At 38.7% G+C, this 26,906-nt stretch overlaps 1 protein-coding gene across 1 annotated transcript in view; it reads left to right on the top strand.

The window, feature by feature from the left end:
• Positions 1 to 26,906, top strand: part of ARHGEF39 (Rho guanine nucleotide exchange factor 39) — a 1,319,667-nt gene that overhangs the window by 285,452 nt on the left and 1,007,309 nt on the right. The window contains exons 3-4 of the mRNA XM_044088228.1: positions 24,759 to 24,879; positions 25,713 to 25,831. Of these exons, the coding sequence (XP_043944163.1) occupies positions 24,759 to 24,879; positions 25,713 to 25,831 (240 nt within the window). The remainder of the gene's footprint in view (positions 1 to 24,758; positions 24,880 to 25,712; positions 25,832 to 26,906) is intronic.

The following is a 26,906-nucleotide window of genomic DNA, read 5'->3' as shown; positions in this document are numbered from 1 at the left end:
AAAAGATATGCAATTAATATGAACACATTGAATAACCATTTAAACGGTAAGCTGGGAGAGATTGGGGAACCCAGAGGGGGGAAAAAACACATGCCCCGGAAGAATATCCAAATTCCACAAAGGCAGTGACTGGAGCTCAGGACAGAACTCTGGAGCCTAGAGATCTGACTGTGCATCAGATTGTTATATTTAGGACGCGAGAAGGGCAAATACGTGAATGGTATTAAATTTAAGAACAGTATCTGAGGTGTTTTTGAATAATCAGCCTTAAGATGCTTTACTTTTAGGAATATTTGATATTAACTAAAATGCTAAGAACATACCAGTCACCCTAATAGTTTTAGGATGGAATGAAACAATTGAAAATACTGGATGCCTTGATGAGGAAAAAGCTTGATGAAGAAAAAAAAAGTTAATGGCCTTCTCCGTGTAGTTGCTGAAATTTGGAAAGTGGTCAGTATTTATAAAAAAGTAAATCTTACTTCCGATGTAACCAAATCCAATATAGAATAAATTTATGAAAAAACAACTGGAAAACGACCACCACGACTGAATAAAATAAAATTTATTGGAACAACAAATAAGCGCTTTCACATACTAGGTACGCTTCTTCAGATCTAATAACATACTGGTTCAGACTTCCATTTTATATAAAAAACTTAATTGATTAAATACCCCAATTAAATGCATTATTTGATAATTGAGCTCAAAACAAGAGACATCACAAACTAATTCAGCCTTCACTTTACATCTTTCACTGATATCTTTTGTACATGTTTGCATAGCTATGAAATAAAACAACAAGATATAAAATCACAACAATAATAATAAGAAACGTTAGATTTCATTTATAATCAAAAGATATATATTAAATATTGTTAGTTTGAGAAGTAAATAAATAAATAAGTCCATATATAACATTGTTAAAACAAAACTTGTCTTTATAAATCAATAGCACAGCAGTAACTCTAGCTCCCTTGCCGTGCATCAAGAATAGGTTTAATGCTGACCGCTTGATTGAGTCCAGGTTCTAAATGAGCTTTCAGTCTGAAAATCCAGGATAATTCAGTGGTTTCTAAATGATTCTTATTATTCCCTGCTCTCCTATTATGTTGGACTAATTGTAAAACCCTGAATTTAAACTGATGATTGGGATATTCTATTATATGTTTAGCTAACGCATTCAATTGATTATTCCTTCTTATTTCATAAACATGACCATAAATTCTCTCCTTTAACTTTTTAGAGGTCATGCCAACATAAAAAGCTGTACAAATCGTGCAGGTAGCAAGGTAAATCAAATTTGTACTATCACAGTTAGCATAAAACCTAGGCTCAAACCTATAATTCAAATCAGGATGAATAAAAAACTGATCACCAGTTATATATCTTCACATCTTACAATTATTACAGGTGAACGTACCCAGTTTCTTTTTATTTTTATTTATTTCATGTATGACATGATAGTGTTCTTAGCAAAACTGGGCATACATCCCACTATCCTGCATGTCTTAGTATCCATTGTTAACACATGCCAGTTTTTCCTGATATTATTGACTATTGTTTCTTCCCCTTAAGTATCAAATTCTTATTTTTATTCAACATGTCTCTAGTATATCCCCTATCTAGAAACAAATTATACATGTTATCCAATTCTGCCTCCATATCTGATGTATCCTCACATAGCCTCATGATCCTAGTGAACTGCCCTTTAACTACATTAGAAAAAACAAATCTAGGGTGCATACTAGTGTAGTGTAAAAGTCTGTTCTTCCAAAAAGTATTCCTGTACAATGAAGTGGATATTATGCCCCTTTCCTTTTTGGTTATAGTAACATCTAAAAAATCAACCTTATTGTCTGAATACTCCAGGGTGAATTTCAAAAACTCAGTTGTGGTTTCCAAATGACTAACAAACGCCCTCAATTCATTTATGCTACCTCTCCAAAAAAGAAGTATGTCGTCTACAAACCTTTTGTAGAATATCACCTGTGAAAAAAGCTCATTATTGAATAAGAATTCATTCTCCCAATAATGAACAACCATATTTGCATATGAATTTGTACAGGGGGGTGCCCATGGCTACCCCCCATTTTTGTGCATATAATTCATCTTTATACATAAATATATTGTTGTTAAGTATGGTGTCCAATAACATAGTAACTAGTATTTGTGTGTCTTTCCTAACATCTTGGTTTAAGTTTAAAGCTTCCCTTATAGCTTCTATCCCAAAGTCATTCGGGATAGAAGTAAATAGATTTTTAACATCAAGGGTAACTAGCAAGTATCCAGAATCAGGCACTATGTGGTTAAATTCAACTAACTGTTCAAGTAATTGATAGCTATTTTTCAAAATACTTGGAATTTTACGTACTAAAGGGCCCAGAATGCTATGTATGTACCCTGATATATTTTCTGTTACCCAGCCATTGCCTACTACTATAGGCCTCATAGGCAAAGGAAAAACATTTTTATGTACTTTGCTTTAAATAAGGCATCCTAGGATGTTGTACCCAGAAATAGTTATATATATCTTCAGATATTTGTCCACACATTAACAAGTCATAAACATCATCATGGACTCGCTTTATCGCATTCAAAAGATATTTGCGATCAATTTTCAAATACATATTCACTTCACTTAACATTTCTAACATGGCCTTGTCATAGTCTTCAACATTTAATAACACCACACCTCCACCTTTATCAGCTGGTACTATCATTATATCACTATTATTACTTAAACCTTGTAACGACTGCTGTTGCTCCTTAGTTAAATTAAAATATGTGCATTTACGTTGTGGTTTCATAAATTCAGAATAAAAGTCATTTTCACATAGTTTAATGAAGCTGTCCACATTGGTAGGCAGAATAGGAATAAATGAACTTCTATTTCTGTATGTTTGAGTAGTTCGCATATTCTTCGCATTGGAGGCAAACATTAATTTAAGCACTACATTTCACCCAAACAATCTCAAATCCACTAATAACTCACTCAAGTTACTAGATTGTGAGGGGATAAAAGATAATCCCTTATTAAGTAAAGAAATGTCCGAAAAACTTATTTTATACCTTGAAAAATTGAACACGAGTTTATTGAGTTCTTGGTTTTGTTTCTCATACCTTGGTATTCACCTGAAAACTTCCGTTTCATCCGGCCATGACTCTTGGATCTTGTTAAGTTTTCCTTCGATTTTACTGGAAGCGGAAAAAAATGTTCCATGTTTTTATTCCAAACTTTTGGTTTTGCTCCTAAAACAACGTCTCTTTTGCCCGCTTCTAACATTTGTTGATTAGGCAGTGGTGTAGCTGTGGTAGAAGGTAAATCCACACCCATATCTTGCTGACTCAAAATAGGGGATGTGTCTGGTGCATTAAATGCATTCTCCACAATTCTCTGAGTGAAATTTAAAGAACCACCACCAGAGGAAACTGTTCTACTATTATTGACGTTGTCATTCTCCTGATGCCCATTACGCTCATTTGAAGATGGCAAAACTGTCTCTTCATGATTATATGCTCCTCTGGGCCATACAAACACCTGCCCTGTAGTAAAATCTTTATAGTCTCTTTGTAATTTACGGTACTTAGTTTGCTGCAACTTGTCTCTGTAAGAAACAACTTGCATGTATAGATTGTCTAACCTTTTTTCATATATATTCCCTTTGAAGCGGACTCGTCGATCTTTGTTCAAAGCCTCTACTTTACGTTGTATCTCCGCTTCAATGGGAGAAAAATAGTCGATCAACAATCTCATGTAATTGTAACTCAGTTCTAAATTCAATTTTTGCCATCTCTTTAACAGTTCTGGATGACTATTTTCATATGTAGGCATGCATAATACACAAATGCCTCTCGGTACTATATGGAAATGGAGACTAGCTTCCATATGCCTTCTTTGCCAGATTAATCGTTGCAATTTATAAAGTTAATTTTCCAGCTCTCTACTCAATAGGTTAAATTCTTTCATATTTTCAACAGTACCTGTATCCACTGAGACCTCTAAAGGATGCAATTCAAGGTCAAGTAATGGATTAACTTGCGAATCCAAGATATTAGTCCATTTATGGTTGAGATGACTGTTCTCAGGATTATACTCCAACTCTAAAGCCGATGCATCCATCGTGTGACAAAAGTCAGTGCTAAATAAATGTAGAGCAGCAGCAGCAGTAAAAACAAAAGCACCGCTAAAGTCCAAAGGTCGTGTTTCTCAAAGGCCAGGAAACAATGAAAAAACAACTGGAAAACGACCACCACGACTGAATAAAATAAAATTTATTGGAACAACAAATAAGCGCTTTCACGTACTAGGTACGCTTCTTCAGATCTAATAACATACTGGTTCAGACTTCCATTTTATATAAAAAACTTAATTGATTAAATACCCCAATTAAATGCATTATTTGATAATTGAGCTCAAAACAAGAGACATCACAAACTAATTCAGCCTTCACTTTACATCTTACACTGATAAAAAAACACATGCCCCGGAAGAATATCCAAATTCCACAAAGGCAGTGACTGGAGCTCAGGACAGAACTCTGGAGCCTAGAGATCTGACTGTGCATCAGATTGTTATATTTAGGACGCGAGAAGGACAAATACGTGAATGGTATTAAATTTAAGAACAGTATCTGAGATGTTTTTGAATAATCAGCCTTAAGATGCTTTACTTTTAGGAATATTTGATATTAACTAAAATGCTAAGAACATACCAGTCACCCTAATAGTTTTAGGATGGAATGAAACAATTGAAGATACTGGATGCCTTGATGAGGAAAAAGTTTGATGAAGAAAAAAAAAGTTAGTGGCCTTCTCCGTGTAGTTGCTGAAATTTGGAAAGTGGTCAGTATTTATAAAAAAAGTAAATCTTACTTCCGATGTAACCAAATCCAATATAGAATAAATTTAGCAAGAGTCATAGGCTAGTTCAGAGGAAAATAAGTAATTATAATCCCAGTGGATTTAGTTTGGCTTGTCATAACTTCATTAGTAGCTGCGTTTCAACCAGCAGCTATGGGTAGCCATATACAGTAAAGTTTAGAGACCTTTTGACTCGTTCTGCCCTTTGTGAATGTTAGCATATCAAAATAATGATGATCCTGAAACTGAACTGGCATTTTTGTAAACAAGAAACATCCTTTTTAAATTATCACATATGACATAGACATTCATACATTTGTATAAATGAAAACAAGACATATTGACGTAATTTTAGTTGCAAACCTTATACATCACAAACCACATTGACATAATTGTAGTTGCAAACATTGTACATCACTTGTAATCTATCCAGTCATTGTCAGTCAAAAATTACATAGCTCATTCAAATTCTGCCTTCTTTTAAACTTTATTCCTCCTCTGCATGTATTGTTCCCATAATTCCCATTTTTTTCTTCCCCAGCTCATCTCCAACATTGCTGCCTACCTGAGGAAAAATTTGTAGGTATTTTTATACCCCAAGTAGACTCCAATGTAAACACTTCCAAGCAAATATCTTAAACCTTCTAGACTTCATTGCATATTCGGGAGACCTACATCTATCCCCCATTGTTTCTTTGTGAATTGCTTATGCAATCTCTCTTCCCAAGCCTGTCTAACCTTCTCCAATTGATTCTTATAGTTATGCTCTATTATGTACGCTCTATTAATTATTACTTTTTTAATAGAAGTTTTTGTTAGATTCTACTAAAAACTTTACCAATGTAGGTTTTTTTTGCTAAGGAGCCCCCTATTTTTTTCTCTTTGCCTCTTCTCTGATATCAGTCCTTGATAGGGAAGGCAATCTCTATCCTGCAGTCCAAATAAACTCTTGCCCTCTTCCCATTCTATTACCTTTCCCTGTCTAATTATTTGCTCCCACTAGCGTGGTTGTTTTACCAGTTTACTCCAATAAATTCCAGCCCTTTTTTACTTCGTTTGTATCCCTAAATGTAGTCATCCATATCAGCAAAATGTACTTTCTTCAGTCCTGTGTTGGCTTAGATCTTAGAATACTTTCTGCTAGTTTATGAATATAATATTCTGCATGGTTGTTGTTACTTTTCTTAAGGATCTGCATCAAAAATCCCAACCTCTCCTTGTTTCTTGAGACCCCCCCCTCCCGATTTCATCATCATCCCTTTCCACTTTGAATTATAAGTTTCTGCTTGTGCAGGTATAGGCGACTTAACTGTGTAGCTCACAAATACTCCTTCAAATTGGGTAATCTCAAACCGCCTTGTTCAGTTAGAAGGATCAGCTTTACCCCATTTGATTCTTGCCTTCTTCCCCTCCCAGATAAAATCCTTCAGCGCTTTATTAATTGCTATCCACAACTTCTCCTCTGGTAGATAAAATATGCCTGACCTGTGTATAAAATTAAAGGGACTAAAACATTTTAACTGCTTGTATCTTGCTATCCATATCCACAGCAATTCCAATTTCTCAGTTTTTGTATTGGCTTTTGTTTATTCTATTCCCACAGATCCTTAGCTGCCATACCAGAATCCTTTTTAATCCATACTCCTAATTATTTAATTTTATCATGTCCCCATAAATATGGATATCGCTGAAGCAATTCATGTTTGGGTATATCATTTACAACTATTGCCTTTTTTTGCTTCATTAATTTTGGATCCCAAAAAAATTTAAAACTGCCTCAAAATGTTCCTCAAGACTAAAATGTCCTTTTCTGGTTTTATCAGGTATAAAATAATGTCAACTGCAAACGGAGCCAGCAATTCTTGCCTACCATGCCAATTATATCCTTGAATTTCTGAGTCTCTTACTTTCTTTGCCCAATGGTTCTAAATATAGTGCAAAATAATAGAGGGGAAAATGGGTACCCTGGCTTGATTCCTCTGCTAAAACAGAAATTATCAGAGAGGAAAAACCTCACTTTAATTTTCACCTCCAGGCCCTTGTATATCCTCCTAATCAAACTTATAATTTTATTAGGGAGTGCAAATTCTTCTATTGCCCTGCTGTCCCAGCTTACTCTGTCAGATGTTTTCTCTGCATCAAGACCCACCAACAGTGGTATTTTCATACATTCATCTTCTAGCTGGATCATCAGTGTTCTCTTATTGATGTCAAATGTCTGTTTCCCTTCTGTCCACAAAACCACACTGATTCATGTCTATCAATTTTGGCATCACCTTTGTCATTCTTTTAGTCATTATGAACATAAACCTTCATAATCTTGGTTTAGGGCTGAAATGGGCCTGGATCTGATGGGTCTTTACCCTCTTTACGTATTAAAGCCAGCACCACTTTCTTCAAGGGTGTTGATGCTTTTCCTCCTCTCAAAATACTGTTAAACAAAACATTCCAGATCTGTATCATTTTCTTTTCTCTTCTAGCTTCCAAACTTTCATAGGAATACCATCTATTCCTAGGGACTTTCCTGTTGTATATCACTATTTTTATCTCATCTCCTCCTGTCCCAACTGTTAGTAATTGAGCCTTGTCTATATCTAACCTTGGAATATTTAATTCTTCCGTAAACATTTCCATTTGTACCTTTATTTATCTCAATATTTCTCTGCTTTATACAAACTTTCATAAATCTTACAAAATATTTATATTAGTTCTACAGAATTTCTTATCTTCATTATTATAGGCTCCCTAAGCTTGGTGACAACCCTTTCTACTTTCTGTTGCCTGAGTCATTGATCTAAAAGATTTTGTGCTCTGGCATTATCATCAAAAAACAGTTACTTAACGGCAATGTTTCTAAACGCATGCATATTGTCTAGTTAATTGTTTATTTTCTGCTTAGCATTCTGCAGTTGCTCCTGTTCTAGTTCTGTGAGATTCCCCATATTCTGCAATACTTTAACATCTGCAAGTCCCTCTAAATAATTTTTGTTGCTTCTTAACCATCTCTTTCTTTTATTTCCGCCCTATTTTTAAACTCCGTTTTAATTTTATCCCACTCCCTAGCTATATTTTCAGAAGATGTTTCTGTCTTCTCTAATAACCCCTGAATAATTTCTACTACCCATTCCTTAAATTCCTCTCTTCAACAGATAGGTGGGAAAGTGCCAATGTCTCGTTTTTATTTCATTACCCTGAATTTTTATTTTAGTTTTTATTGGCACATGATCTGAAATAGTTATTGGATATGTATCAAAACTTTTGATTGAATGCACATGTTCCTGTGAAATGTAAGTTCTGTCTGTCTTAACCCAGTTTTTGTATTCTTGGGGAATAATAGATAAACTCACTCTGAACTCCTACTACTGAATTCACATCTTCCATGCCAAATATTTTATATATTTTTTCAAAGATTTACCCTATTTTGTTATATTTTTCCTTCTGGCTCCCCAGGCATATCTTCCATGCTGCAAATGAAATTCAAGTCCCCACCTATAAGTACTATTCCATACTGAAAACAGATTATTTCTCCCAGAATTTTCTTATGCTACATTTTAGCAGTTGTATGTGTAATATAAAGCCAGAATAATCTTCCTCAGTTGCCAGTAGCTCCTTAGTATTATATATTTACCATTATTATATTTGTATACTCCATCACTATAGGAGCTCCTCTTGCAATTAATATAAGTAGTCCTCTTTTCCTTTGTTCCAGGTTTTCTGCCAAATAACCATTCTGAAAATCTTTCTTTATTAAAGTCACATATTCAGTTATTTCTAAATATGTCTACTGTAGCATAACTACTTGAACTCTACATGTTTTATTATAGTTCAGTACTCTTTCTTTTTTGTATTTATCTGTGAACCCATTGGTAACTTGGCATGTAAAAATCGAATACCAATCATTAGCGGACCGGAGTTCTGCTGTGGCGACCCCTAACTGGGAAAAGCCGAAAGACGCAACAATCTGTGAACCCATTAACATTTAAAGAGATATCAAGGGTCATTATGTTGAAAAGTTATTATTACCACCTTTTGTTTGTAACAGGTTTTTATGCATCTAGTTCCAGCTTTTCTGTTACATGTACATACTGTTTGGCAGGTTGACCTTTTATACAGTTGTTTCTTGTCTTATCCATTTGAGACTGTCACCTCTTACATAACTTTGTTTTATTGAAAGCCATCAGAAAATACACTACTAATACACCCCAAAATCCTATTACTTTAATATTAATGCACAAAACGATGTACATCTTCAAATATTGAAGTTTTACCTTCCTAATGGGAACAATTGCCCCAAACTGACAGCCACAGTTACAGACTTGAGTTAACCTAAAATGAAGGTTATCCATGTTAAGATGCATGGTGTACAGCCTGTGCTTCTATTTAAGTGCAGTCGGGTTTTGTCTTATCTTTATAGCTCTCACAGAATGAGAAAACACTTGAATGCTTTCAGAAAACATCATCTCCTAGCCATTGAAAGAAAGCCATTAAAAGAAAGAAGTATTCTGTTTTTATTGCTGTTTCAGATTATCTACATGGAGACATTACAAAGTTGCTTAACAAGTATTATGTGTTTATGTGAGAGAGGAGAGCTGTATTATGTTCAAATGTTCTTTATTTACTTTCCCTTAAAACTTAATAGATAAAGCCAAGAGCCTTAATCTAGTCATTCCCCTATTCAAGAATGAGAAAAAGTACATAATTTTTTTCTTGTATCATACTCTTTAGAACAGACTTTTGTTCCTTTTTTGTTTACGTTAGTATCCCCATTACATTTGAAAATAACTGAGAAAACTTTGCTTTATAGCATGCAGATATCATGCACTATACAAATATTACTGCTAAGAACAAAAGTTTATTTTACTTAAGTTTTTTTTCTTCCTCTTCCCCTCTCCTAAGTGTTCCTCCAAACATTAATGACATTAAGTAGGGCACATGCTTTACAGTCCCCTACAAGTTTAACAAAGTCAGAAAGGTCCCAATATTTCCAGGTTTTCTTGTTCTGTTATGTTTCACAAATATAATTAATGCTTTATAATACCACATTTATTCATTAATTTCCAAATTGCTTTTTTTCCTTTTTATCTCCATCTCCCAAATCATATATGCTTCATTCCAATGTACTCTTTCAATTCTTCTAGCCAACTCCTGTGCTTTTTTTTCTCTCTCAAGGATTTTCCATTAAAACCCTGGAAGAGGTTTCACTGGCACAGTCTCTCTGAGGGCTTTATTACCAGAAGAGCAAGAAACAGACTCTCCTGTTTCACAGCTCACTTTTTGTTGGACAAACCTTTGTATTTCCTTGTTAGCATGTTCGGCATCAAAAAATGATTTTGTCCATCCAGGAAAGAATGTTCTGAATGTAGCTGGAAACAGCAGTTTGAATGTCATGCATGCTTTTCGACATTCCCTGATTAGTGGAATAAATGTATTCCTCTTCTGCCTGGTGTACAGTGAGTAATATTTTTTTGCAAATACTCTGTCTGCCACAGTTTTGCAATTATCAATTCTGTCTGCTGGTAGGATTGCATCTTCACAATTAAAGGTCTAAGTTGCTTTCTCGGCCAGGTATGGAGCATACACATGATGTGCCCTTTCAATTAACAAAAACTTCTGTGGAATACCAGTACAGTTGCTTTTTTCTGCTTTTATAAAATTATTATAGTGTGTTCCTTCCAGCTTTTCTGGTACTGCAGAAAATCTCAGGTTTTCCCTACGTGGTATGTCCTGTAATACTATTATTTTTTAAACATTTATTTTTTAAATATCTCTTCTTGAGCAATCTCATATTCAGCCAGCCTTTTATTCATTTTGACCTCCGATTTTTACAGTTTTATCACCTCATCTGAATATCTGTTTAAAGCGTCGTCCATTTTATCAGGCCTTTTGTTATTTGAGTTGCAATACTCAATCAGTGTTTCATTTATATTAATCATCTCTGAGTAAATATGGCTTATTCTTTCCTCCAGTTTACTGGAAGTTACATCTTGCACTAAAGCTGGAGCTTGCACTGCCTTTTGCTGAACAGCTGCAGAATTCTTCCCAGTCAGTGTTTTTCCTCACCTTTTGTGGTTGATTTTCTTTCAGGTTCTCTGAATTTCTTTTTTGCTGGCATCCAGGCAGTGCACTTACTAACTAGTTATTGAAATTTACCCCAAGAATGAGTTAATTGGCTCTCTGTGTTGTGATTTTGTGCTCACACTGGGAGAGCTGAAATTAAGCTGTACACATTGTAAATCAGAGTTATACTAATGGAAAAAAGTCCGGTCACCCGGACTTTTTCCAGTAGTATAACTCTTTTTAAAGCAACGGAGAACGCAAGATCTCCGTTGCTCTTTACACACTCTCGCTATGTTGAACGAGTTTAACATAGCGAGACAGCTTTAAAAAGTAATGGAGATCTTCCTATCTCCGTTGCTTTTTTAAATCTGTCTCACTATGTTAAATGGATTTAACATAGCGAGACAGTTTTAAAAAAGCAACGGAGATTCTCCGTTGCTTTTTTTAAAGCTGTCGCACTATGTTAAACTCCTTTAACATAGCTTGATAGTTTGTAAAAAGCAACAGAGATGTTGCTTTCAGCGTTGCTTCCGTCCACAGCTCTGATGTACTGCATAAGCATATGCATGCGCAGTACATCAGAACTGCCGCAGAATACCAGACAGCTGCAGAAGGGCAGCAAGGAGGCATTATACAATGCCATTATTTAAAAAAAGTAATTATTTTTTTCTTAATGTCATTGTATAATAGCAATAGCCCACTTCTGGGTGTGGGTAATGCTGGATTTTCCCACGGTTGTCTTTGTTTGAGCACTCGGGCTTCGCCCTCGTGACCAAACCACACCAACCGTGGGTAAATCCAGCATTACCCACACCCAGGTGTGGGTTATTGCTATAGTGTGTGTGTGACAAAAACAATGTTAAAATATAAGCACCTTATTAAAGAGACAGTTCAAAATCTGTAGATTTTATGAGCTCTTTTTGAAATGTTCTGCCACACAAGGTCATTTGTTTTTGATTTTGAAAAAAGGAGATATAAGATGTGCATCCTTGTTCTTTAAGCACTTGAGCTCCAAACCAGTTATTTTACCTTAGGAGGGTTGTGGTCTAGACTCTTATGGCAGGAGTGTGTGACCTACAACCTTCTAAGTTGGGAATTGCTGGTGAATTGCTGCTTTATTTAAACTGTGTTTTGCTGCTGTGACTGTGATTTTATGCACTTTGAACTTCTAGTACTTCTGCATTTTATAGCATAGGCTTGATTCAAAATTGTTGAATCTAGACTGTTGGTTATCACATGAGCACTAAAACCAGCTCTTCACTGAAATACTGAAAGATCTGAGGCATCTGTTGCTTATAAATAATTATACGTGCCTGTTTTTGCTAGCATTTTGATTATGTAATGTCTCCAGAAATAGGTACATCATGTGCAGGGACAAAACAGGCCTGAAAGTAGGCACATTCCTACAAATTAGGCACAGTTGAGAGGTGTGGTACTGTGTCAGGTTTTATCTTTGTGATGTTCTTTTGGCAAGATTCCACAGACTGTAGACATAATACTCAAGTAGGATACTGTTGTTATGGCTTTGCACAGGCTCAGTTTACAGGAACTGCTCCAGGATTTGTGTGCTCTCTCTGATCTCTGGAGTGAATCCAAACTTCCAGGGCGTCCTTTGAAATCTACAGAAAAATAAGTATTTTTATTCACTGCACTGCACTTTTAAACTGTGCATTATTTAATTGCCACCTGCTTTTAACTGTTTTAGCCGTTTTTAACTGTTTTACTGTTTAAACGTTTTGCTGTTTGAGACTGTTTTTCCTGCACTTTGTATTTTATAGCATAGATTAGATTTCAAGGTTTGCTGAATCTAGACTGTTTGGCATTGTCTGAGCACTAAAGCTAGCCATCTTACATTAAGCAGGCCCCCTGCACCCTTGTGGCAGAAAGAGTACAACAAAGGACCCATCTGAGTTGGAGATTATTGGAATAAGGCTCAGTACTGAGCATTACCATTGGCCAGCTTGTTTGAAAATTGCTTTAAAAAAGGGTTCTCACAGTTGCTACACAAGTCCCCTGTCTGTGCAGGTTTGTACTCGTTTTAACACGGCTCCATGGAGATGTTCATCGTGCATACAGCTGCAGTCATAAAAGATGGGTTTTCCTGCCGTCAGGCGGGTCCTCGGTTGGCCGAATTCCAAAGTCTAGGTCCGGCGTCGGATGTCGTCGCTTCTTCCCTGATGTCAGTGCGACAGGGGTATAAAAGAACCAGCTGACGCCATTTTCTTCAGTCTTTCTTGCCGTGCGGTGCCCGAAGCAGAAGCAGTTCGCAAGTGCCGGTCGGCCAGCTCCTGAGATTACGAATATTTTTCAACCGAAGTCTTCTTGAAAGCTAAGTACCCCATTGGGGAAACTTTTCTTGCCTCAGACCAATGTCAGACAAAGTTAATAACTGCATTTTGTGTGGGAAGCATATACCGCATAAGGATTTTCATTCCCTCTGCATTCCTTGCTTAGGCCCAGACCACGACGTCTCGGCCTGTCGTTTTTGTGCTACATTCAACAGACGCACTATTAAGCGTCGGGCGGAGTTCGCCCAACACTATTTTGGCAAACAATTTAATTACATTATGTCGTTGGATACTCCGACTCCAGTTTTGAGTAAAAGACGCAAAGATAAGGACCGACATATGAGGTCCGCGACTTCTACCGACACCACGCCAAAGCCGACTACAGGTGGTCCGGTTCTCAGTGAGGCGCCTACACAGCCCCTGACTACCGACGACTCTTCATTGGCGGTGTCTTCTGTGCCCGAGGTCGCAGGCTCTTCGGCCCACACCCCGACTACAGACACCGAAGCCACTCTTGGCGATGAAACTCAGAGTTTAGATGGACCTGCCACCTCTCAAGGTGTCTTCAGGCCTTCCTCTTCTTTTTCCATCAAGGCTTTCACTAAGTCTAAAGCAGCCATGCATACTAAAAGACAAGCTCCACAGGGCCCTTCTCAAGGCCTCATGCCTAAAAAGCAGATGCTCAAAATGGCTGAGGATTTGATTACTCTTATCAGGGGTTCCCAACCCCCCCGGACAAAAGGCCCAGAGTGGAGGAAGAATCCCCCTCCTCGGACCAGACCTCCATTATTTCAGAACATTCTGAAGACCAGGAACATTCTTACTCCCCATTTGAAGATTCTGATGCAGAGGAGTCCATTCCCTCTGTCTCCCCCCCTGAGGGTTACTCTTTTGGGGAAACCTTGCATACCTTGAGGGAACACTTCCACTGGGAAGGCCAAGAGTACTCAGACTCCAAGAAAAGGCTTAGGGATTTCCTCTTGCTCCCTCAGCACAGGCTTCTGGCTATACCTCCTATCTTAGACATTCTAGATGATGTGTATTCAGAGGCCTGCCTTAACCCAGATTCTTTACCTCCAGCTCCAGTCAAGCCAGACAGGTATTACCTGGTTCCTGACTCACACCAATTCCTATACAAAAGCCATGCGGCTGACCCAGAAACTATTTCACAGGGTAAAAGGGAATTAAGGCCTCCACTGCTAAAAACCCATTACCTTCAGAGAGAGATTCCAGAGCTTTAGAAAGGTGGGGGGAAAAAGGTATACACCTCGGCCACCTTAACCATGAGGGCATTAAACTGTCAGTTCCATATGTTAAAGTACCAACAGTTTCTGTTATCACAGTTGAGAAGCAAAATGTCACAACCTGAACAACCAGACTTGAAGGAGTTGCAGGATTTGATACATAGTGCAGAACAAGTGGGTAAACATACCTTGCAATGTGGTTTTGATGCTTTAGAGGCCTCATGTAGAGCTGCTGTTACAAGATCAGTCATACGTAGACATGCCTGGCTCAAAGAGCAAAACTTACCAGATCATGTCAAAGCTAAATTACTAGATGCCCCTCTGCAAAAAGATGTATTGTTTGGTGTTAAAGCTGAGGAGGTATTAAAGAAAATGGAGGAAAAGGCAAAATCAATGCAAACAGTGAAAGATTTCCTACAGGTACAACCTCCACGTTTCAGTAGAAATTGGCCTTCCAAAAATTGGTCCTTTCCAGCCACGGACAGACCCCAAAGAGGTAGATACAGATGCCCGAGGGGCAGAGGGCAATCTCAAGGATTGTTTAGAGGCAGACAATGGCAAGCACCTACACAGAGGTGGTGAGGATAGTTCACAGCCATTCAGAAAGCAGAACCAATGACTTTCCCCTTTGCATGCCAAGCAAGGCTCAAATGGCAGCACCTTTAGGTGGAAAACTGGCATTTTCGAAAAATTGGCACATTGTCACAAAAGACAAATGGATCCTGGACATTATAGACAGGGGCTACAGATTCCACTTTCACACCCTTCCAAAAATGAGAGGCATGCCAAACCTGCCACACAATCAAAGGGCAGAGGCACAAAAACAAATTTCAGATCTCATGGACATGAAAGCTATTCAAGAGGGTACCTGCACAAGAACAGGGTCAAGGTTTTTATTCCAGACTATTCCTGGTACCAAGGAAGGGAAAAGATTGGAGACCTATTCTGGACCTATCCATCCTAAACACATTTTTACTCGTGCCAAAATTCAAGATGCTCACATTACAGCAGCTTCTTCCCATGCTGGGCAAGGAGTCTTGGCTGGTAACATTGGACCTCAAGGAGGCATACCTGCATGTCCCAATCAGACAAGATTGCAGGAAAAACCTCAGATTTCTTGCAGGTTCAACCCATTATCAATTCTCTGCATTGCCCTTTGGCTTATCTACTGCGCCCAGAGTGTTCACGAAATGCCTGGCATCAGTAATCGCCTACTGCAGACTTCAAGGGATACAAATATACCCGTATCTGGACGACTGCCTGATCCAAGCGGACAGCAAACACATACTTCTGAAACATCTGGCGTTTGTAATAATGTTGTTGAATTCTCTGGGATACACAGTCAACAAAAAGAAATCAAGGCTAATACCCTCTCAAACAATAATTTTCCTGGGTGCCAGCTTGGATACAAACACCCAGATGGCCTACCTCACGCCAGAGAGACAAGGGCAACTAACTCAATACTTCAGAAAACTGGCAACTTTCACCAGGCTGACTGCAAGGAAAATCCTGCAGGCTCTGGGATTCATGGCATCTTGCATCCTACTAATCCCATGTGCAAAGCTGCATATGAGGAAACTTCAATGGTACCTAAAAAAACTATGGTCTCAACACAGCCACAGTTTGGAAGCAGTAATACCACCGATTCCATGTCTTCAAAAGGAATTTCTGTGGTGGGCTCAAGCATGCCAAAGAAACACAGGTCTCCCATGCTGCAAGCCTCAAGCAAATCAAGTCATCACAACAGACGCCTCGGACTATGCCTGGGGGGCGCACATGACAGATCGGTGCATTCAGGGCAAATGGTCCCAAAAAGAAAAGCACCTACACATCAATCAAAAGGAAATGCTAGCAGTAATACATGCTCTTATAGCTTTCAAAGACCTACTGCATCCAGGCCAGCTATTGATAAGGACAGACAACACCACAGTAATGTGGTACATAAACAAACAGGGAGGAACCCATTCATACCCCCTATGCAGGCTAGCCATGTCTCTTTAGAACATGGCTCTGGAATTACAATTTGAACTTCAAGCACAGTACCTGCCAGGCAAGGAAAACACGCTGGCAGACAACCTAAGCAGAAATATGACAGATCCACACGAATGGAAGTTGCATCCTCAAGTTTTTACAAAGATAATTCAAGCATGGGGAAGGCCAGACATAGATCTTTTTGCCTCCCACAGAAATCACCAATTGGCAAAATTCTACTCAAGGACCTTTCATCCACAGGCCTGGAAAGTGGACGCACTCTCTTTCAGTTGGACAACAATGACAGTTTATGCCTTTCCACCTCTTCCTCTACTGCCCAAAGTTCTATTAAAAACCAGAGCAGACAGACCAAAGATGATTCTCATTGCTCCAGACTGGCCAAGACAACACTGGTACCCACTCCTGAGAAGCCTGACACATTCCCCACCATGGATCCTGCCTCTAATGCCTCTTCTACTGACTCAGCACAACTTCAAAACCCTTCACAGTCAGCTGAAAACACTCAATCTAGCCTCATGGAAGATTCCTTAAATTCACAACAGACCCTACTCTCCAAGGAGGTGCAGGATGTCGTTTTGGAGGCCAGAAGGCCTTCTACTAGAAAAGCCTACCCTGCAAAATGGAAACGGTTTTGTGCCTGGAATGAGAAAAAGGGTCAGAATCCTGGAATACTGAATTTACCTCAAATATTACAGTACCTAGCTGAGATGCCAAGCAGTGGACTTTCATTCTCCTCCATCAAAATCCATGCCTCAGCCATTTCTGCAGAATACAACACTGATCCTCCTTTATTCTCTCACCCCCTCTTAAGACAGTTCCTCAGAGGGGCTAAGAATATAAAACCCCCAAGGAAACAACCAGTACCTGCTTGGGACCTTAATTTCATTCTAGAAAAACTGACCTTGCCTCCTTTTGAGCCAGCTGCTTCAACAGATCTGCAATATTTGTCCTGGAATACAGCCTTCCTTCTGGCTATCACCTCAGCTCGCAGGGTTTCGGAACTACAAGCCCTCATGGCTGTGCAGCCTTTCATCATTTTCCATCAGGACAGAGTTTCCTTACGAACCAATCTGTCCTTTATGCCAAAGGTAGTATCCAGGGTAGCCTTGAATCAGGCTATCCACTTACCTACCTTTTACCCTAATCCTCAAAACAAAGGGGAGAGACTACTACATTCCTTGGACATTCACAGACAGCTGCGTTATTTGGACAGAACAAAGCCATTCAGAAAATCAGAGCAACTCTTTGTGTCCTATGTTACAGGAGCTCAAGGGAAGCCTATTTCCAAGCAGACAATTTCAAAATGGATAGCCCACTGCATACGCTTTTGTTACTCTGTTCATGGTAAAACTGTACCTGCAGGCATCAGAACTCACTCCACAAGGGCCACAGCTACCTCTACAGCTTTCCTCAGGGGTGTTCCTACCAAAGATATTTTGGAAGCAGCCACTTGGAGTTCTGTACATACCTTCTCCAAGCACCATCACCTACCATTATACTCCAAATCTAGAGCAGGCTTTGCCACTGCAGTCTTGCAGGGCATCCTGGCTCCTCCTAGTTCCACCTAGTGCCTACCACCCCTTTTTTAGCTTTGGGATTCTACCCATCTGTTATGACTGCAGCTGTATGCACGATGAACATAGTACAGTTTTGTACCTTCCATAAATGTAGATGTTCGAGTGCTAATACAGCTGCAGTCCAGGTTTCCCTCCCTCCTTCCCCTCTTGGGACAGGCCTAATGGCTAAACGCCTCCTCATACAACCTGATTGGGGTATTCTTTTATGGTGTATTTGCTTGCAACTACTGTTTTTTGATTATATTGCATTGCATTATTACTTAATTTTATGTATTGCCTTCCTTCTGGGGGCACCTGACATCTGGGGCAAGAAAAACTGAAGAAAAGGGCGTTGGCTGGTTCTTTTATACCCCTGTTATACTGACGTCAGGGAAGAAGCGACGACATCCGACGCCTGACCTAGACTTTGGAATTCGGCCGACCTGATGGCAGGAAAACCCATCTGTTATGACTGCAGCTGTATTAGCACTCGAACATCTACATTTATGGTAGGTACAAAACTGTACTTTTGGTGACCAGCCACTGCTCTATCTTCATCTGAGCAATCCGAGACATCTGTTTGCATGCAGTGCACCTTCACACAGCACCACGCATTGGCAGTTATAGAAGCAAAAACTGAAGTAGATTTATTTTCCCTTAGAAGCTGCCAGTGCTCCAACTGAAGAGTCCCTTAAATTGTGCTTAGTTGCTTGGAGAGCACCTCAGCTGGGCTTTCTACAGCTTTTGCCACTTTTAACTGAAATTGCCTAATCCTTAATAGTCTCTTACCCCTTGAGAGCCCCAATAGTAAAGGCCCAGCACTAAGCCCACAATTAAACCATTTTCTTCCTCATTAAAAAAGCAAATTTAGACTTAGTATGATGGATGGTCCTTTCTCCATTTCTCCTGCCAGCCTGTTTGACATGGGTATCCTGAGGCAGTGTAGCAATTGCCTCATGTACACTGACAACCTACTATTCCTAAACCACTCAAGCTCAATTTGTGAGAGATGCATATACTCTAAGAATTAGGTATCCTTGTTCTCTTGTTCACAAAACAATGACACTGGACAGGTTGTCAGCCCATATACTACACAAAAACATAATTCATTTGTGGAGGTACTCACCAGAGACCTCTGAAACACAAACATGCTACACCTCATACAGTACCTACAGCACTCAATACGCATAAAACTACAAGCACATGTGTCTCACCAAACAAGGCCCTAAGGCAAAGCACATCTAAATCAAATTTTTGTCATAGGGAACTATATTGAGACACACAGATGTCCCAGTCACCAGGCTGGACAAGGAGAAGGTTACGGTCAGCTGTCTGTCCGGTGCCAGGATCCACTAGATCACACAAGCACTCAAGTCCCTCCACAGCAAGTACAGTTTGGTGTGAATGACTTGAGACGTACCTCACTATAATATATAAAGAAGACATGACTGAGCTCTCTGAATGTGTGTCAGGCAGGTAGGTCCTTAGCTTTGAGCAGCATACTACCTTCACCTAAGATGATATGACAATATAAACAAAAAATGATTGACTTCAACAATTGGCTTAATTTCTTGTGTCATTCTAAGGAGATCTAGTACCTGTCTGCCTTTGATGACATGGTAGATGGACCACTCTGCTTTGCCAGAGATGGTCTTCATCTGTCACCTCTTGGATTTCGGTTACTAGCTAAGACTCTTGCCTCCCCATAGTGCCTATTTTAGGCAATGTCACAAGAACAAAATTCCCAATGTAAAAATATCTTCTAAAAGCAACCTCAAGGTTATGCTGCTAAATGGTAGAAGTCCAAACCTAAAACTGCACTCACTGGAAATAGCCCTCACCTTAGAAGATGTTGATATCTGTGCAGTCACAGAGACTTCGTTTAAGGCCATGTAAAGCACCCCAGCCATACTGGGTTATAATGCCTTCCACACATTCAGACCACAAACCATAAGTGCTAGAACTGAAGGAGGTGGAGTATCACTATTCATTAAAGATAAATACACTTCTGGATTGGTTAAACAAAATGATTACCAGGTCCAATTGACTGTAGGTAAGAGCCCCCCTCTCAAGTTATTGCCAGTTATAAGACCCACTCCATGAACCAGGATACCCGCATTGCATACTTGGATGTACACAAATTGCTCAAGATGCAACCAAACACCCTGGTTTTAGGTGACTTTAACTACCCATCCATAGATTGGGTAATTTCTACATGTACTAACACACTTTCCCAAAGGTACTTAGACCTCAACTCCAATGCCCTGGACCAGTTGGTTGACACCTCCACAAGAGGCTCAAACATTCTGGATCTGGTGCTCACTATGGGTGATCGTTGCACCACCCTATCTGTGCGGCCTTCCTGAGTGAGGTCTGATCATAAGTCAGTCTCATTAGAAGTAACAATAACATCTGACCCCTCATTAGTAGCAACTAGACTAAAAAACTTCTCCAAAGCCAGTTACAGCCTAATACGTGACTGCCCTCACTGATGCCAAGGATACCTATACTGGGATTTACACCACTGTCTTGTATAAGCATCTATACAAATGTACTGACTCAGCTATACCTGATAGGACCAAAAAAAGATCCTCAAAAAAGAACAAGCCTGTCTGGTGGACATCCACCATTAACAGGTTATACAGTAAGAGAAAGAAATCCCTGTCCAAGAGCAAGAAGAACTTCCCTCCTTGGCTTAAATAAGCAAATAAGGCACCTCGTAAGGCATTCTAAAGCTAATTATGTATCCAAATTAGCCTCCTTCACTAAGGACAACCATAAGGCATTCTTTAGCTATGTCAGAAACCTTAAAGGAAAAACACAGATCTGCTGAGAACTGGTTGTTAATGGCACCACATATTCCGAACCTGCAAAAATAGTTAACCTGCTAACTGACAGGTTCAGTGAACACTTCTCCCCCCTCTCCCTACCACACATCCCCCAAAGCATCCCTATCACCTGCCCTGTGGCTAGTATCTCCAAGGAGCAGGTCATTAATGCTTTCTCCAAAGCCAAAAACACAGCCTCTATGAGCCCTGATAATATATCCGACTGCGTTCTAAATGGATTAAAACAGGAACTAGATGCACCACTGGGTACTCTTTTTTTTTAACCATAGTCGATGGACTGGTTTTGTACCTGCTGAATGGAAAACAGCAACAGTTATCCCATTACATAAGGGAGGCAGCTCCATAGACCCTGTGAACTATGGAACCATCAGCCTGACCAGCTTAATCTGCAAGGCTATGGAAAGAATAATCATGGACCTTATCAGCAAAGATATAAGGCATCCAAATGCTTGACCTGACCCAGTTTGGCTTTGTTAAAGTGAGATCCTACCTCTTGAACTTGCTGGACTTCTTTGAGATGGTCACTAAAGACCTGGATGAAGGAAAATTGATGTATATGGCCTATCTGGACCTGGCCAAGGCCTTTGACCCTATTCCTCACTCAGGCATCATTGATGAGCTCACCTACCTGGAGATCAACTCATACATTGTCAGGTGGATTGCAAGCTGGCTCACCGATGGAACGCACAGAGTCAAAATAGGTGACTGCCTCCACCAGCAGACCTGTAACCAGTGGTGTTCCACAAGGATCAGTGCTGGGGCCCTTATTGTTTGGAATCTACTACTCGGATGTACAAACTAAAATAAAAGGCCTATGGCTGACAAAGTTTACTGATGATTGCAAACTGTGTGCAGTCATTGATTTCCCAAATGATGTCAACATCCTCCAAAAGGGACTTGCACAGACAAATTTCTGGTGCCGAAGTCATGGGCTAAAACTCTGTACAAAAAAATGCATCATCATCCCCTTCGGCAAGGGCGACATCCATGCAGATTACCACATTGATAACAGCACCCTAAGCATGCAATCCATGATGAAAAATTTGGGCACACAGGTTGACAGCAACCTTTCCTTAGACCACCATGTCTCCACAGTGGTAAGAAAGGCTTTCTACAGTGCCTGTCTCAAAAGTAAGGGTAATAAATCCAGACCAAAAGAGGTTATAACCCCCCCCCCCAGTACTCTTCACTCAACAGGCCAATACTACTAGAGTACAGTGCCACCTTTGGTATATACCTTACCACTCCAGGCACTTACAGCAACTGGAAAGACCTCAAAGATTTCTTACAAAGAAAATTCAGGGACTTCATCATATGTCATACATTGACAGACTGAAATCATTGTCACTATACTCTGTGTCTTACCGACTACTCGGTGATGACCTCTGCCTTGCATATAAAGCAATATCATATCTTTCTCTGATGAAAATGATGCATATTAGTAAATCAAATGGTATAAGATGCACTCACTGCAGGGAACTGAACCTAGTATGTGACATCAACAGTACTTGGTGGAGAGACAGATATGTCTCACAGAGGTTACCTCTCCTGTGGAATAAGCTTCCAATTCAGGTGAAGCAGAGCCCCTCACTGACCCTATTTAAGTGTAATTTGGATGACTGGATGTTAAACCTCAAATTCATCCCCTGGAGTTTCACCCATGTCCCTCTTGGACTGGGGCAATTGACTTAGTTCTGGTTAAATACCTTGATATTCTTGGGAATAGGGGTTGTACTTGGCTAGGCTTGTAAGGGCCCTAGGGCCATTAGCCTAGTAAACTCCTATGATCCTGTGATCTGGGATTTCTCAGTAACAGTATGAATCTCCTTGTATGGTATGTGACAGATCTGGAGGTCAAGTAGCCTTTGCTTTTGGGCAATGAATTGTTGTGAACAATCCAGGGCTTTTCACAAGCCATACAGCCCAAACTATTAAGAGAAAAAAACGTCTTTAAGGGCAGTTATTTGGGGAAAAATGGACTAAAGGTATTCTTTTTGTATTGACAAAGCTATAGTTTCTGGCCAAGTATTGCTACTGATAGAATATACATGCATCAGTATACAATATACATAAATCCTTTTTAAGTGCAAAATAGACCGAAAGGTTTGAAATTGTCTTCTGTCAAAAATATTGCTCTGTGAACCATTTTCTTATTTAAATCACACATTCTGTACATCAGTGGTCAGTATTACTTTTTACCAGTCCGTTTTGCATTACTACTTGACTGGCCTATATTCATTATCGGACTTAACGGTATTTAACTTATTTGTTTCATTTTATCTTTACCCAGAAATTTTGTTTTTGTATCATTTTACTTTGTTTCTAATGTACTTTTGTATTTTTTGTACTAAAATTGGCCAGAATTTATTAGTGCTCTGTCCCAGTAAACAAATTCAAAATAAAATAAAGTTTGTGTAAGTTTAGTGAAGAGATCACTGTGCGAGGCAAACAGCAGTTTCCCAGGATACAGTATTGTCCACAGAAGCTTGTGTGTTTTAAACCGTTCATTTCACATTTACATTTGATATTCACAAATGTGTATGCAAGTATCCAGGACTGATGGAATGCTTTAATGAATTGCATTTTGGTATAGTCTTTTTTCATTTGGACTTTTTTTTTCCTGCACTGTGATTTTGAATACCACTTTTAAAAGCATTCTGCAGATGAAGTAAAAAAAAAAAAAAATTAGTTTGAGTGATAACATATTCGTTGGCTTAGAGCATGATATGCTTGCATCGTGAAAAACAAGTATACATATACACATCTTATGCCATGCCAAGTATGTGTGTGTATATGTATTTATATATGGTTCCCCTTCATATGACTGAAACTACAAAAGCCTGAAAAGTCAAAAGCCTGAAAACACAGAAAGTACATATACTGACTTTAAACAACAGAAACCATATTAATTTCCACTAAGTATAAGCAGGGGACAAGCCCCCCCTGCACCCCCCCATGTGGGGGGGCTGCGCCACCCAAACCCCCTGCTACTTAAATATACCAACTCCGAGATTGCTCTTAGTGTAATGAAGTGCAATCCTGGAGTTGACATATTTAAGTAGTAGGGGTGTGGGGGGTGCAGGGGGGTGCCCCTCTGCTTATACTTAGTGGAAATTAATATGCTTTCTGTTGTTTAAAGCCAGTATATGTATTTTTTGTGTGTTCAGGCTTTTGAGTTTCAGGCTTTTGTTTTCAGGCTTATGAGTTTCAAGCTTATGTTAATTCAGTCATATGAAGGGGAATCGTATACACACACATATATATATATATATATATATATATATATATATATATATATATATATATATGTATGTAGAGAGAGAGAGACATGTATGTGTTTGTGTGCTATATATATATATGTGTGTGTGTGTATGTGTGTGTATATAAATGTGTGTGTGTATATATGTATGTAAAATGCATAACGTCTGTGTGTATTTGCATAGAAGGGAGGCAGGGGAGAGGTGATCATTGTTTGAAGAGTAATTATAGAAAAACAGCACAGTGTGCAATTGCTGTCTTTACTTTGCAGTAATGTCTTTTCCTACAATAAATACAGCACAGCAGGGTTAAAATCAAATGGAACATATTTGGATTACTGTTATTTTAAGGTTATAAGGCGAGTCATATACTCCTGGTTTAGTTTTCTGTAAAATGAAAAGGCATAACAGAACTGGCACTGTGAAGAAAAAACTAAATGACAAACTAAATTATAGCAGTCTTGCATTTTTTTTTTTCATGGCTTATGTCATATTACATTAAAGTGGCCTGTAAACTTCTCATAAACGTTTTCAGTATGAACCAGGTGATTAAGGTCATGAACTGCTAATGAAAAATGAAGCTTTCTGAATATATCTTTATTTGTTAATTCATCATATTTAGTATCAAAATGGTATTTTTTTCTGTCTGCAGAACATTACTAGTTTACCTTGAAGAAGGTAAATTTGGGATAGGCTTTGAAGAGTTCTGTCCTCACCTCCATCTCTATGCTAGCTATGCTGAAAACATGGAATACGCTGTCAAAGTCCTTCAGGTAATATGACCCTCGTTGCATTTGTCATCTTTGCATGCTTGTGATACCTATTTTAACCCAGCAGACATTTTAAATAGGTTATTCCATCACCCTGCCATTTTGATTATGACAACAAAATGACACTATAATTGAAATGGATTTTGGAAGGAAAGGCTAACTGTCCAACGAGGTCCATGCACGGTCTAATTAAAGTTGTCTTAAGTGGCACAACCTTCATAATTTAGACTATGACTGAGAAGGATATGCATGTTGAAAGCATTCTTTGCTCATTAGTGCTATTGCTGTCAGACACTGCTATCTGCTCTTTTCTTAATGAATGCTAAGCCAGCTCTTTTGGAAGAATGCTTCTCTGAACCTCTTTCATTATGAAGAACTGTCTTATTTCCTGCAAGTTCGTTGGGAGTAAAATCGGGGAGTCACCTCTTTGACATTTTACAATCTCTGTACTTATTTATCTCTTTGAGGCCCTGAGCTCTAGAGATATCACTGTCTTAATTAAGAAGAAGGATGTGACCATGGTAAATTGACTGATTTCATTGATTAAGGACTAGCTGTACAAGTAACATTGATTTTAACAGTGGGTCTACATGAATGTAATTGTTGAAACATGGGGCTGCATAATTACCATGATGTGACAGAAAATAGTTGGTGTCCTTTTCAACCTTCACTAACATTCTTTTGCATGATAATGCATACTGCACAATTAGGAGCTTGAAATGCTACAAACTGTCTTTTCTGTAGACATTCTCTGATTATTGCAGGCTTAGTTTGATCAAACAGGGTCTCAGGCATACTTTTATCTCTCTCATACTTATTTTATTTTCCTCTTGTAGGAACAAATAAGGAAAAATAAAGCATTTGTGAGGTTTAAAAAGCTGCAAGAGTCCAGACCTGAATTTATGGGTATGAAACTAGAAGACTTGCTTCCCTTACCCATGCAGCGTATTTATAAGTGAGTATAAAAAAAAAATGCTGTACTGAGTTGTTTGGCTGCAAACCTCCATTCAGTAAGGAGTAAGCATATAAATTATGCCATGTTTATGGAGGAAGACTGGTGTACTTCATTAAAAGCTGCAGGTGGAGTATGGCCTTCATGTACACAGTTGTCATTATTGAGCAGAAGTGTTGTTTAGCCACTCTGTAAAGTATTAGTGTGAGTTGTTCATGCACATGTGTGATGCTTGGTAGACAAGTACAGTGCATTGTAAACAGCCGTAAATGTTACAGTTCTCAAATGCTGAAAACAACAGTCCCATAGTGATGCACACTGTACATGGGAAAAAATGCATCTACAAAAGGAGCATAACTTGACACTGTATTTTGCATACAGAAACTGGTGATATGCCATAAATCATATGATATTGATCTTTAGTATTCATAACTCAGTCATGAGTCTTTTTTTTTTGTTCACATTCTGAAAATGACCCAGTGCAGTTTCTTGCGAGTGCTCTCATGTTATATATGGGCTGGGTTGAAAAGTATGGAGTCTGTTGGAAAGCAGGATAGTGATTATGGAGCTATTCTCTTAAAGTAGTTAACCTAGTATTTCTGTACTTGTTATGCTAACCAAGGGAGCTTCGAGTCAGCAAGCTATATTAATTAGTTAATAGTCAAGCTTTGGTGTTTATAGCTTTGAGATAAAATTGGTGAACTTTTATGTACTTCAACTAGTTCTACAATGAAAGTCAGGACTGCTTGCAACAACTGTTCAGCTGTTTTTCTTACATTAATGGTTCTGAAATGACTGAAGTGTTTGACTTAACTATGTTAAGGTTCCAGAGGGCACTTGTTTTGATGGTATATTTCATTATGTAGTTTCATGTGTAGGTTACAGTGATGCAAATTTAAATATACTTTTAGTCTAATTTATTTAAGCAGTGCAATTTTCAGAAACATATGTAATTTATGCAGATATAATTAAACATGTACAGCTTTATGTTATCTGAAAATGCATTCTGGGCATCCATAAGCTCATTTCCAGCTCTACTTGAGAAGAAAGTAAATTATAGATAGTTGTTTAAATATAG

This window comes from Protopterus annectens, chromosome 11.part0, assembly GCF_019279795.1.
Source record: "Protopterus annectens isolate FY-2018-M chromosome 11.part0, PAN1.0, whole genome shotgun sequence".
Classification (NCBI taxonomy): domain Eukaryota; kingdom Metazoa; phylum Chordata; order Ceratodontiformes; family Protopteridae; genus Protopterus; species Protopterus annectens.
This window is presented reverse-complemented; position numbering and strand designations above follow the sequence as displayed.